The sequence below is a fragment of the Ascaphus truei genome, chromosome 4, assembly GCF_040206685.1.
Source record: "Ascaphus truei isolate aAscTru1 chromosome 4, aAscTru1.hap1, whole genome shotgun sequence".
Taxonomy (NCBI): Eukaryota; Metazoa; Chordata; class Amphibia; order Anura; family Ascaphidae; genus Ascaphus; species Ascaphus truei.
In genome coordinates, this window is record NC_134486.1 from 10,168,573 (window position 1) to 10,183,581 (window position 15,009).

General features: G+C 43.9%; 1 protein-coding gene across 9 annotated transcripts in view; it reads right to left on the minus strand.

The window, feature by feature from the left end:
• DTNB (dystrobrevin beta) overlaps positions 1–15,009 on the minus strand; it is a 339,918-nt gene that overhangs the window by 91,756 nt on the left and 233,153 nt on the right. For 7 of the 9 annotated variants that reach the window (XR_012800852.1, XM_075595326.1, XM_075595324.1 and 4 more), the window contains one exon: positions 5,147–5,236. The exons of the other annotated variants lie outside the window; for them this stretch is intronic. Coding sequence is in view for 6 of the 7 variants with exons in the window: in XM_075595326.1 (XP_075451441.1) it covers positions 5,147–5,236 (90 nt within the window). In the remaining variant the exon portion in view is untranslated. The remainder of the gene's footprint in view (positions 1–5,146; positions 5,237–15,009) is intronic. 9 annotated transcript variants of the gene reach the window in all.

The window sequence follows — 15,009 nt, forward strand, 5'->3', positions numbered from 1 at the left end:
AGTACTGTACAGGTCAATTAAATTTGATTGCTGTAACAGGGGAATAATGGGAAACCAAAAATTCTCAAAAGATTGTGTGTCTGCAGACAAAATAATAAAGAATGAATACAGAGAACGAAAAGAGACAATATAAATATATTTTGTTGGCCAGAGAATGCCATGTTTGTACTATTATCAACAATTTGCGCAGATGTTTAAATGAAAGAGGGGTCTTTTTCTGTGGGATTGATAAGCTCAGGGAGCGCCGTCTCGTGTGTTTTTGAATCCCACAGGGAAACATACCTTACGTTAATATGGGTTAAAATAATTCTGTTGAGGGACAGGAGGGTCCCGCTGCATTTATTTTAACCATTGCCAGGACAGAAGTTAATATAATAACAAGTGAAATAGAAAGTGAATAGGAAAGAAATAGCAAGTGAATTTGCCGATAGATAATCAAGGCATATGATGGTGTTGAGGAAGTAGGTATTGAGGGTTATTTTTATGAAAGGTTTATATGCAGAAATTGGGATACAATTAGAGACTGTGTATATTGTTTGGAAGGGACAGAAAGTGTTATAATTGTAAAAAAAAGGCACGACATTTTGCCAGTAATTGCAGAGCAGCCTTAAGAGAGAGAATAGAAGAGAACGGAAAAGAATGGGCATATGATAAAGTAGCCCTGTAACTGGTAAAAAATTAAAAGGTTTGTTCGTACTGGACACACGAATAGGCCTTTTAAACCAGAAAATATTATTTTTCCTTCTGTTCTAATGGCAACTAGAAAGAGAATCAGAATAACAGCAGCACAGACCGCGGCGACCCCTTTCTCCAAAGGAATGTGCAAAAGATACGAAAATTAACTTAAAAGCTCCCGAGCATAAAAAAAAATTAGTTTCAAAAGCAGGTTATTTATGAGAAGTTGATTGGCTATATAGGAGAGAAGTTTGTGTCTCTGTTCTTTGTGTGTCTGTATTGTGGTTTCTGTGTGTGTAAACCAGTAAAAACACGTCAATTGCATGTCTATAGGATTAGGATATGTTGGAAATATTTTCAGCTCACACGTATTGTTTAAATTATATATGGTGTGTATCTAACCTCAGTTGTATAATTGTCCCGTTTTTATTTTTGGGAGGCCATAAAATTTTTTGTTTTTATTGCTGTGGAGAGAGCTCCATTTTTAACTTTGAGCTGAAGTTTCAATCCAGTAATTAATATTTAGAAGACGGAGAAACGGTTTTGTTATCTGCTAGGTCTGCTTTTGGCGAAACGCCCGGGCTGGCTTATTGCCCGAGATAAACAAACTCTGAAATTATTTTGTAGTCAAATAAAAAATAATGCTGGGTGTCTTTAAAAATAAAGCTGGCAGTGTTCTCGGCACTGTGCAAAGAGATTATATTACAAGAAATTAGTGTGAAGTGTGTCCTATTTTAGATAAGCAGTAGTTATTGTTAAAATCACTGTATAATATATCATTCTAATTCTGCTGATTAAGCAAACAACACCCCAGTTGCTAATTTATTATTTATTTGTAGAATGTTTTGCCAGGAAGTGGTGCTTTAGGAGTCTCCTCTTGTTTTTGGGTGTGTCCTGGGCATAGAGTTAAAGGACAGGTGATACATTGTTGCAAATGCAGTTACATAAGTGAGCAGGGTATACAATATATACAAGGCATTGCAAACTTTTAGCAGAATAGTTACAGTACAGTGGAGTTTTGGGTTGAAAGCCAGATTGGAATTGGCTAGGGAAATTTGGCTTGGTATAGTCAACAAAATCAGACAATAAGAAAGGAAATCCCTGCCCTTAAGAGCTTACAATCTAAGGTTTGAGGGGAATTTACATAGATAGCAGGTGAGGGAATAAGTGCTGTAGATGGCAGTGCTTAGCCACAATGGGTAGTAGGAGTGACTGGGTGTGGGATAATAGCCATGAGTGAAGGCTATGGGATGCTTGATTTGTGGGGTGAGTTTTAAGGTTAGTTAGAATTTAATGAAAAGGTTGATACCATTTGCATCAGAGGAGATGACAGTGAGGCATGACTGAGAGCAAGTATGTATTGGGAGAAGAGAGATTGGCCTGTAGTTTGAGACAGTGTTTTTGTCCCCACTTTTGAAGATTGGGACAGCTCTGGCAGTTATCCGGGTCTTAGGAATATGGCCTGCAGAAAGGATAGAGTTGATTATGGAAGCAATTGGTTTGACATTGGATGAGGCCCCAAAGTCTTAGGAACTTAGATTGTAGTACAGTCAAGTCCACATTAGCTGCTTAGTTTTAAATATGAGGAGCATTAATAGGAGATACCTCTGTCTATATGCGGATGTTAAGACAGTAGTAAACACACTGATACAAAATTTATTCCTAGGTATAAATTATCTCCCTATGAGACACTTATGGGATGACTTATGACTATCAGTAGTTCAAAGGAACAAATTAAGGACCATCTATTTGTAATAAAACAATTAATAAGTATTGTATGCATCTAATATATTTTGAGTCTCTCTACTCATAAGGTATGATAAAAGTGCACCTACGCGAGACGGAGTTAATAGGTCAAGTAGTTCCTACACAAGCATGCTCTTCATCCCAGATGAAAAGACCATTTCAAATACTTCTCACCACTAATACCGCAATTAAAGTGTCAGAGATTCCAGGATCCACGTGGCTCACATAAAACTCATTCCTGTTCCACCAAAGACCAAAGTCATCTAAAGCACAGCCGCATCAAGTTAACGTTTTGACTAGTCATAAAACTCTGACCGTTAACCAACGAGGAAAAATAAGATACCAGGCAGAGGCCTGGTCTTATCTGAACATTTCATTTTTATCAAAGACTCAATATTTTTATTCTTTTATAGTGTGTTTAAGTTAGAATTTTAAAATGTATGCACCATTGGGTCTGCGAAGGTATAACCCACAGAGAGATGACAAGATTGTCGTGGGAATGCTCTCTACAGAGCCTTGTCAGCAATACACATCTGCCTGTGTTCCTTATACATCGCATATATCTATCACCATGGTCAAGGTAACACTACACTAAGCACCATCTCACCCACAAACACCACAAAGTCCACAAAGTCCATTGGTTCCCTGGAAGTGAGGCTTGTGAATGCTCTTGTATGTGTTTTGGCAGTACTCATCACTCTCTATGTATGTGTCATGTGCAGCAAAACTTTGATCCAGAAGTGTGTTGCACCCCCACCGAGAGGAGGGGGTCACCCAGGGGCGTGTGTCAGCCATAAGGAAAGGATCACAAGTCAGCCATTTTTTGACCAACGCAGACATTTTTTGTTCTGATTTTCTGAGTGAATGATGTATATGATGCGTGCAGGAGTGATGATCATGCATTCACTTCCACAGATACCAACCCCCTTCAATTCTCAGTAATAGAATGCTGTGCTAATTCTCAAAATATATGATGGTAGAGATAGATGCCATTTGCTTTAGCTAGCAGCAGAAAGGTCACTTGCATAAAATAAGGTTTTTAGCATTTTTGTATCCATTTTTACACTAGCAACACCAATCATTTATGGATCAAGTGCATCCAACAACCAGAAACAAGAGAAAAACACCAAATATTTCAGGGCTGAAAAGTAGTTTATGGAAAGAACAATGTTGTGTTTTCATCCAAGATCAATGTGGCAAGGTACAGCATGAGTTAGACAAGATAGAAATTCAAGAAAGACTTAGGAAGGAAGGTGACACAGACTGGGACCCTTTGGGGCTTGGTGGATTGGTAGGATCACTAGGAGCGAAATTTTTGAATGCGGTAATGTGTGTGCTTGTGATACTCGTTGTCATCTATGTTTGTGTCACGTTTGTCAAAGGCATAATCCACAAATGTGCTACACCCTCTGCAGACATGGTGCCATTGTTTGCAGATCCAATTTACAGCAGTCCCTTGAAAAAAGAAGATGCCAAGTACAGTATTCTAACTCTGGAAAATAAATTGGCCGCAACGCCATACGAGACTATGACTACATTTGGCAGGCACCCTCTTGCACTGTCCTATACCCTCAAGCATTATCGGATGATGGAGCACCCCTGTGCCTCCCAACGTGTTTCTGGACTAAAAGCATGCCAATAATTCTCAAAAAACAATGTTTTAAATAATCAGAGGAGGGACTGACAAAGTTGAGACATTAGGGGGTCTGACGTAACAGCATTAGGGTCAAAGCAGCCATTTTGTTTGACTATTTTAGTCCGCCATCTTGTCTTGTCTTTATAAGTTTTTATGTCATCTTTCTATGTGAGGAAATCTGTGTGAACGAACGTGTGAAACAGAATGGAATGTTTTCGCTCCTAGCTGATTTTATTGATCTTTCCTCATCCAATCAGCTCCAAATGAAAGTGTAAACAGGCCAGAAGTTATGAGAAGCCTTGTTAGAAATCTGAGATAAGCTCAAATTCTTACAGTGAATTTGTTTCTCATACTCATATGCCAGGTGGCAGAACAGAAACATCACATTTAACCCCAAAATGATTTTTATCTTACGTACATTTATCCAGTATTATTATGTATTACAAGATTATGTCATTTTAGTTGACGCACACTTACATCATTTGTTATGTATTGCAAACTTATATCAGCTTTAGTATTGTTATGTATTACAAAATGATGTCATATTTAGTGACGTGCAAGCCCCCCCCATAAAGGGGTGGAGCTTTAGTTTTTAGGGTATAAATATATGGCATACCGTGTTATCTGGGTGAGAGCTTTTTGTTTTGAAGCTGTCTCCTTTGTGTGCACTCTGAATAAACTCATTTGATAACTGAATTTTTGTTGTAACATTTTTACAGCTTTTACACCTACTGCACCAGTATGTTCATGTTGTAACCTTCAATTTTTGTTTGCCTTTCTGCAGAATTTATTGGCACTTCTAATGAAATAATAATAGTATATTTGTATGTATGAAGCTCAGATACAGAAGCTATTCTGTGAGGAGTATAACACTTTATTTTGTTATCTAAAACACGTTTAAAATTGTAATGACACAAATCTGAGCACAGCATGCCTTACGTAGCCAATAAATACAATAATTACAAATGGGTTCATTAATAAATACAAGCTGCACTTATACAATGATTGCTTATTACATGTTTCATACAGAACAACAATACTATATATTTTTTAACTCTTTGCTGAAATATAAAGCTTCCTAACACTAACCGTGTCCCATTCCGAAGCCGTGCCACATAATCTGCTATCAGTGTATGTTCATCTGTTAACCGACTGGCTGTGTCCATGCTGTTTTGTAACCTAGTAACAATCAAGGTAAAGAAATCAAACACAATGTTAACCAAAATAATGAAGCAATCCTGTTACCCAAGGTTTGGGCAACTTCAGTCCTCAAGGGCCACCAGGAGGTCAGGTTTTCAGGATATCCCTGCTTCAGCACAAGTGGTTCCATCAGTGGCTCAGTCAGGGATATCCTGGAAACCTGACCTGCTGGTGGCCCTTGAGGACTGGAGTTGACCACTCCAGCACTAGCTGCTGGGTGCACATGCAACTCGTCGCTGTCCTCTCCAGCAGCAAAGAGATGGAGATCATGAGTACAATAGAAATACATGCACAGCACCACCATGAAACACACTCTGTGCAGTAAAAACACACATTATGGGTGAGTAAATGACATTTACATGTGTGTGTTTCTTAAATGACAGCTGTATGGGTAAAATCTTTGTTGGATGCAAAACGAACAGGCTTTCATAACAATGTGATGAACAATGTAAACAGGGGGGTGGGCGCATGAGGACTGGAGTTGAGCCCCCCCTTGTGTAGAGTACGGGTATTAACTGAACAGGTCAAAGAACCTTCTTTTTTTCTGCAGGGCTGGATAGATAGAGTAGATAGAAACAGGAAAACTGAAGCACTGCCTGGCTGGTGTGTGCCGTGACACCAGTGAACAAAATCAGTGGCACTGTGTTTCTGTCCACGTACATTGCATATTGGAGAGTGCAGGACATATTCTCTGGTACCAAACTAAAGAACACAGAGAGTATATGGAGGAAGAGGGGTATTATAATGTTTTATGGGTATGAATGGCTCTGTAAATTTGGATCTAAACTGACTGAATATTGTGTGCTGAATCCGATGACCAGTTAATATTTTCCCTCCATTAATAAGCCAGGGTGGCACATAGTGATATTCATTGTCTTTCTAAAAACAAAATCTAGGTTCAAAGGAAGAATCGAGCAGGGTCAAAGCACCACTCCGCGCGAAACACGTAGGAGGGTTGTTGTACCTCCTTTTTTTATCCACGTGACCCTGACCCTCGGGCTGTGCGCTCAATTCTTCTTTTGAACCTGAACTGTAATTACTGGCAGCTGATCACGCTGTGGCGGAAACTCCCTGAGTGGGTACAGAAAAAGTCACTAAATCTGGCTCTCAATGCATAATGGTGTCCTATTGCAGAACGATGCATATGGGAATCCTCTAAAGAGGTTATAGCAGTGTGAATTCAGTTTGAGTCGGCACCCCTTTACTTCTGAAGGCAATAAAACAACCAACTCAGAAAAGTGTAAGACCCATTAATTCAACACTGCATTATTTACTGTACCCACTCAGAAGGGAGGGAGGCCGCTACTTCAGTGTATTCAAATGTGACTAAGCACATAGCAGTTCGTGTTCCTTTAAATTACCTGAGCTCCTACTGTATATGCAACCTTTTTACTGCTTCAAAAGAAATCCCACCAAAAATCAAACAAAGAAAACTAGATTTAGGATTTAGAACAAGCTGTGAGAACCTCTGGTTACTTGTGTGTGACAAGCCGTGGAATATTTCCATGTTCCACCCTGGAAAGGTCTTTCATGGACTGCTCGACTTTTACAGGATGGTCAAATCTTAACCACATTGTTCTGGAAGTGAAAGTTTAAAGCAGCGTTTTACAAGCAATGGGAGGGGGGAGAGATCAGAAGACTAAGGCTACGATTATACCAGCTCCGGCTGGGCGTCCGCGCTATCTGGTGAGGTCAGCAATGCGATCCGGCAGAGCCGCATGCGCACTGCAGACAGGAGGCAGCCGGAGGAGATCGGGTGGAGTGCCGGGAGCGGTTCGCCATCATTGGCAGAACTGCTCACGTGACGCAGCTGTCACCTGAAGAAAACTATTACCCTGGTCTGTTCTCCTGCCTGCCGCCCTGCGGTTCCAGTCTAAGCGCGCGCTGCGCATGTACATTTTAATTGTCTGGTTGCCATTTGTTTTTGAGCCGCGTGACGGCGCGCAGACGACATCTGCCTCTTCTTGGCAAGATAATGGGAAATGCCATCTCTTCCATTGCTTCTTCCACGTGCGGCTTGTTTACATGAGCAGATATGAAAAACATAAATATAATAAAGGCAATGAGCCATCAGAAGAGAGGCCATACTGCTCGGCTCTTTAACCAGCTCTCCACAGGGGGCAGATCATGAAACGCAGAAGGGGCGCTAGTTTATCATGTCATTTTAGTACATTTAACGTCAATTATAATATTTATACATTTTCCAAGCATGTATAACATCTGTACAATATATATTTACATTATCTTCACTTCCAAGTGAGTTTTAGTGTAAAAATGTGCTCTTTGCGCCTGTTCATTTGATACTAGCTACTGGGGCAGCTCAGATTCCCAGGGCTGCGTTTGGCCAGCCGGACGCCGTGACAGCCTGCCAGACATTTGGCCTGCCGGACGCCGTGACAGGTTGCCAGACATTTGGCCTGCCGGACGCCGTGACAGCGTGCCAGACATTTGGCCTGCCGGACGCCGTGACAGGCTGCCAGACATTTGGCCTGCCGGACGCCGTGTCAGCCTGCCAGACATTTGGCCAGCCGGACGCCGTGTCAGCCTGCCAGACATTTGGCCTGCCGGACGCCATGTCAGCCTGCCAGACATTTGGCCTGCTGGACGCCGTGTCAGCCTGCCAGACATTTGGCCTGCCGGACGCCGTGTCAGCCTGCCAGACATTTGGCCTGCCGGACGCCGTGTCAGCCTGCCAGACATTTGGCCAGCCGGACGCCGTGTCAGCCTGCCAGACATTTGGCCTGCCGGACGCCGTGTCAGCCTGCCAGACATTTGGCCTGCCGGACGCCGTGTCAGCCTGCCAGACATTTGGCCTGCCGGACGCCGTGTCAGCCTGCCAGACATTTGGCCTGCCGGACGCCGTGACAGCCTGCCAGACATTTGGCCTGCCGGACGCCGTGTCAGCCTGCCAGACATTTGGCCTGCCGGACGCCGTGTCAGCCTGCCAGACATTTGGCCTGCCGGACGCCGTGTCAGCCTGCCAGACATTTGGCCAGCCGGACGCCGTGTCAGCCTGCCAGACATTTGGCCTGCCGGACGCCGTGTCAGCCTGCCAGACATTTGGCCTGCCGGACGCCGTGTCAGCCTGCCAGACATTTGGCCTGCCGGACGCCGTGTCAGCCTGCCAGACATTTGGCCTGCCGGACGCCGTGACAGCCTGCCAGACATTTGGCCTGCCGGACGCCGTGTCAGCCTGCCAGACATTTGGCCTGCCGGACGCCGTGTCAGCCTGCCAGACATTTGGCCAGCCGGACGCCGTGACAGCCTGCCAGACATTTGGCCTGCCGGACAGCATACAGTACAAATATCAACAATGGGCAGCTTCAACTGGCAGTTTCACTTCGTCACAAACTTTTGAATCCAAGCTGAATGCAAATTAAAACCAAGCAAGGTTCATCCCCGATTTACATTAAAAAAAAAATTTAAATAAGAGTTTGCGAACAAAAAAAAAAAAACTTTTGTGAAAAGTGCGCCCAAATATTGAAAACAATTCCTGCTTATTTGGAGGTCTTTATTCCATAGATTTTTTTTTCTTTTTAAGTAAACCAAAACGTGCAAGTTAAGGGTAGGATTTTCCATGGTATCAGGTACCAAAGAACTGTGCCTATCCTGGTTATTTCTATGCTTCCCAGATGGCGATTCACTTGATGAAGTCAAGGTGCTCTTATTTCAGGGGGGTTCTGATTGTAGAAGGATATATGTTGTACCTCGCTACAAAAATGTATGTGTTAAGGAGGTGCTACCCGAGCAATAGCCTAAGACAAAAGAGGGTTTGTACTAAGGGGTACAGGAGATATAGAGATTCAAGAAAAATGGTGCACACCTCCTAGTAATAATTAGTTGAAAAGATGATGATGAAGTAAAAACACATTTTATTAAGTATGTAGCCCCCTTTCCCGGTGTCTAGGGTGACTGCGTGTGGTGCGCTGCTACCTGTAGGCTCACAGGAGGCTAGATCCTCCGCTGCAGGGAGCCTTGGGTGTACCTGGTTCGTCCGGTGACAGCACCTCCACCTGTTAAGGATCCTAGCACTGCTGGATACCCCTTACACACAATACCCCTTACCCCAATGCAATACACACACTTGTATATAACAGGTTTACTGAACATCAGATAAGAACTGATATATAACTGAATAACATATGTACTGCATGCCTCGCACGGCTGTAACCACACAGTGCTCCCAACCGCCTTGTCCACACCCTGGTGGTGTTTACCCCAAAGTACTGAGGTGCCATGGGCACCTAACCACCCGGTGTCCACAGGAGCCAACCCACACAGTGTGTGTGTGACAGCACTGCCCACACTAAGAGTGTTGTTGTTGTTGTTGGTGCACTTGTTGAGTTAACTGCCCAGGTGCTCCAGCACCCGGGTATGGCTGAAGAGCAAGCAGGCATCCGCTGATCCAGCGACATTGTCGTCAGCGAAGCCTCCGCCTCTGCATGGGGTGGAATCCCGCTGAAGTGTCCCACTATGAAGAGAGTCTCTAATTCGGTGGTGGTCTGGTCCCAGACCACATACCGCAGATACTGCGCGTCGTCGTGCTGTGTCCCCGACACTCTGCAACTACAGTGGCAGTGTCCCTTTCTATTAGGCCTGTCCCTATAGCAGTCACAAGCTTATGGGGGAGTCGGGTCTTAGCTGGGGTCTATAGGGGTCTCTGGCCTAGTGCAGGGGCCACTGACACCCTGCACACACACCCTCACCTCTCGGTGTCCCAGCTCAGACTGAAGCACAAGGTCTGAGCATGCTAAATGTATCCACCTTGTTGCAGGGAAATTCGGGAGCCCTATTGGCTGTTGTGTATAACTTGACATTGTCCCAGGGGCTCATGAGACATGTAGTCCCTGCGCAGAGCCACTTCCCTATTGGCCGCCACTTGCGCTATCTATTACGCATGCGCAAAGCTCCTCTGATAATTGCCGTAGCTCTGGGCATCATTGCGCATGCGCGAGCCGTACTGTGCAAGCGCGCGCACATTCAAAATGGCGGCGCCCTGTGAAGGGAGCTGCCGCAGACCTCCGGCGACCCCGTCACCTCTCCTGACTGCCCGCAACTCGCCTGCAGCTTCCCCCCTCGCGTCTAGACACACTCTCCCCAGCCTCCGCCGCCCAGGAGGTAAGGGGACAAAGGGGACCCTGGGGGTATATGTTAAAATAAGGCACAATATTGTGTAAGGTAGAAAAATTTCAATAAAATTAAAACAAGGGTACTCTCCTAATAGTCAGTAGCACTATGAAAGTGCTCTGTTTATATCCTGAGGGTATATAGTGGAGTGGACAGATACAGTCAGCTCCACTCTTACTTTTACTTACTTTATTTTAACATAAGCTTACATAGTGTAGACCTGTCTGGATTGGCTACTAGTATGCCCTCCCTGACATGTAAGCCCTGGTAACAGTGCGGGCAGTGTCAGGACCAATCCGCTTCCTTGAGTGACAGGGGAGGAGGCAGGGCAAGGCCTGTGTTCTGCCCAATCCTGGGCTCAGACCTTGGACCTTCCCCCTTGGTACTTAAGGGGCTGCACACCCTAATTTAGTTAGTGTGTCATGAGGCTTAGGGCCAAGCACACCAGGTGCTTCATAGGAGCCAATAGGGCTGCAGGATCTCTAGGAGGCAAGAGGATACATTTTCGCGGGCTTGCAGTTGCATGGGCAGTGAGTCAGGAGCCCAAGGAAAGAGGCAGGGTGCAGGAGTCAGGGACTCCCTGCATTAGGCCAGCGGCCCTAAGGTCCAAGTTAGCCCTGATTCCCCACTAGGTTAGTGAGTGTTGCCAGGGACAGTCTCAGGTTAGGGACCCCTGTCACTTGCTGTAGTTAGAGCTGGGGAATAGTAAGGGACAAGTGGGATGAGTGTTAGCCTGCAGAGCGTTTCTGCAGGAATTAGGTGAGATAAGCGACGTGAGGCACTGGGGGGGTTCATAGCGGTAACCAGTCCGGGGAGCCATAGCCCAGGTCCGCGTTGCGCGTAGTGTGAGGCAACTGGGGGGTTCATAGCGGTAACCAATCCGGGGAGCCATGGCCCAGGGCCCATGTTACGAGTAGGGTGGGTGCAGGGACCTACCTGCATAGGATAGGCACCCCGCAGGCCCTAGGAGTTTTCCTTAAGCCACCTAAGGTTGCTGTGCTATAGGGACGGCCTATAGTACAGTGTGTGTCAATGTTGTTATAGAGACACGGCGGGGGGACCGAGACATGGCGGGGGGACCGAGACACGGCGGGGGGACCGAGACACGGCGGAGGGGCGAGACACGGCGGGGGGGCGAGAAATGGCGGAGGGGCGAGACACGGCGGGGGGCGAGACACGGCGGGGGGGGCGAGACACGGCGGAGGGGCGAGACACACCTATGCTCGGTGTCTGGACACCCTTGTGAGAATCTCTTTTCTTGAGTTATATGGTTCTTTATTGTAAATGTAGGATTTATTCAAAAGTGAAGACTTTATCAGTAAGGTAAAGAGGATAAAACCCAAACACGCCCATAATATTGATCTACACCGGATTTAATGTATACATTCGTTTTCTGTGTTTAAAGTATAAAAGTTTCTTTAGGGCATAAAGAAAATTGTTGCCGCTCAGTACAGGCTCAACGCCACTTGTTTCCATCCAGTATTTGCACAGTAGAATGTAACAAGCACTCCTGTAAACCAGCAGTCAGTAGTATAATTTATTTCCACCAGTTTAGAAAACACAGCCAATCGGGCAAACGATAATTAAATATGCATTCTCTTTGTGAAATAATATAATAAATCTATTACCGATTATTTCCTCGATGCTAAGACGCACCTTTTTTCCCATTTTAACATGTCTCAAATCGGGATGTATCTTAGAATCGATGTCTTTGAAAAAACGAGGCTGCAAGGGAGGGCTGCTGGGAAATTTCTATAGCTTTACTCGACAGCAGGACCAGTAAGTCTAGCTAGATCTGTATATATCACTCTATGTTCAGCAGGCCTTCCCTTAAATCAAACACCATGTTTTAATCAATATCCGGTGATACAGTATTTATTTATATTTAGATGTACACTTATTTATTTGGCCACCTTATTGCCCCTTTGGCTAAACATTTCACATGCCATCAAATTTTGGGATAAAATGCTTAACATTTAGCGAAGGAACTTTGGACAGTTTTGCACATCTCAATTCATTACATTCATCTTTTGCCCCATCTCAAGAATTTGTGACCTATCAGTACTTGATATGTTTCTATGGTTTTCCTCTTTGTATATTCTGTTTTCACCTGGGTTGGTAGAGTTTCCTGTTCCTGAAGAACATACACAGCACCAGCTGCACTGGATTCCTCGATGACAGTTTGAGCTACAGTGTTCAATACATTGACATGTGGCTTTAAAGACAAAGATAGACCTTGTAAGTAAAGGACCGATTCCAAACTTCCTTCTCTAAGTTCAGGTTTTTAGACATCCCTGCAGAAGCACATGTGGTGCTTAATCATTGTATTAATCGTATTGTAGGGTTTTCTTTTTTCACCCCGAAAATTGAAATTAAATCGATGGTGCCTTAAAATCAAGGAAATAAGGTACACACACATCTATTGTATATATAGAAGAAAAAGAGGTGCTTTTCTCCAATTATTAGCAGAACAATATTTATTAGGTTGATGCCTATTGGACAATAGCATAACAATAGATACAATAACCAAGCAGACACAATTGACAAACTCTACCGATAGGTGGAGGAATACACATAAAAAACTTGTTAGACTGGACTGCTAAATAAGCAAAATTGGATAATCTGTAATCTGTAGAGTACAGAGAGTATGAAATAGCACAAGTCCAGGCAACAAAGTCACAGAGGTAAAGTGATCTTCGTCCACGTATAAAGAGGTGGATCAATGGTATAACTGCATCCAGAAAATCTCCTCACGCTTGCCTGTGTGTTGTAAAGTGTGTTAAGCCAATTTACTCTCAGTCACAATGTGGTACTGGACCTGTATTCGGATGGGGGTCTTCCAGGTATTAAATCACCTGGTTCCAGATTTTGAATGGACAGGTCTCGCAGTGCTCACAGGGGCATGGTGCTGCGTAGCTAAGCCCACAGCTGATCTCAGGGAGACACTTCACGATCACCATACTGTGTTCGACCTGTATAAGGATCCTTTCCATCATCATCAACCTTTTATTTTTTGAGTAAAAACACGCCTCCACTTAAGGGAGCAATACTTTACAGTTTAACAAAACAATTGCATATCATTTTGATTTGTTTGACAGGAAAAGCCAGAAGGAAGATGTAAGTATCACACAGAGTCCGAAACAGTGGTAAGGTAGATATACACCTGAGCTCTGGCTGTGGAGAGTTGCAGACCTCTGAAGCTGCACACAAGAGAGTCCACCCAACGTAGAGTGCAGTACCTTTGGCACGGAAAGGTGAACCCCCTGAGGAACTGAAATCATATCCAGTTTCCATTTCCAATAGAGGGGGTCCCCGAGGAGGGGATGATCTGGTTCCAGGTCTCAGATAAAGGGTCCCCACAGATTGCAGCTTCCCTCTGGAGATACCACAGTCAGATTGCACCGACATTCACTCCGTGATCTCCCTAAGCTTCACAACGTTCACATGTGGCGGATGCTGTATACTGTAGCTGTAGCTAGAAGTTGATCTGCAGCTGTTCTCAGTGAGACACTTCCCACCATTCAGCCGTGTGTGTCCAGGACGATATAGATGACTCACTTGGTAGGCTTTAGGAACTGCAATCTAACTCAAAGACTTATGTTAATCGGCTCAGAAAATAATATGGGTGAAAATAATCACCCAACACGTATCGTCGTGATACTGTATGCGACTTCCTCAAGGGTAGGTTTCTTCGGAGGTAACAATTACCTTCATATAATCTTCAGAAACCATGGTAATAAATTGAAAAAATGGATCCTCAAATCAGGTTAATACACTGATAAGTTAGATAATAAAAACTAGTACAGGGGAAATGAGTACTTCAGTATTAGGGAATACTTTTTTATTTGGAGTAAATTGATACTATAAGACAAGCTTTGAAGAGTTCTCCTCCATTCCTCAGGTCCGGTATACGAATTGACAAAATATTCCATGAGCTTAACACAGATGTAAAAAATGAAAAAAATACTGGAATATTTCTTTACAAGTTTGATCTTGTACTTTAATTTTTAGTGACAAAACCATATATAAGTATTTGCTTTCAAAAACAGTCAGGTAGTCTGTAAATCATTCGAAACCCTCAATTTAGGATACGTTTGTGAATTATATTGTTTGAATAACATTTGTATTGATATCATTCTTTCTCTTCACTCTACCAATATGGGCTTTACGCCTGGGATTTGTCAGCATTGTATTAAGTGGCCGTTTCATTCTCTCGTTGCATGTAAAGCTTCTATTCTATTGCAGATTACATCATTATATGAACTGAACATGAGCAGAACTGGCTGCACACGATATCAGCACCTGTCACAGGCTGAGAGACGCCCACGAATCCTGTGTGTAACTATTACCCATGTATTGTGTAATCATTATACCCTAACCCCTATTGTTTATGCTTTGGCATTACTGAAATGTTCTTTCGTCATGCCAATAAAGCTTATTTGATTTATATGGAGAAATTACTAAAATATTGTAAGCACTGAATATATGATTTGATTTGATTGGGGAGGGGTTCTCCCTTTAGTACTGTCAGATCAACATTTCCGCAGGCTTGGTATATACGACATACATTCCGGAGGCGGGTGAATGGGATTTCAACCCTGGTGTTTCAAGTGTCCCTGACAGAG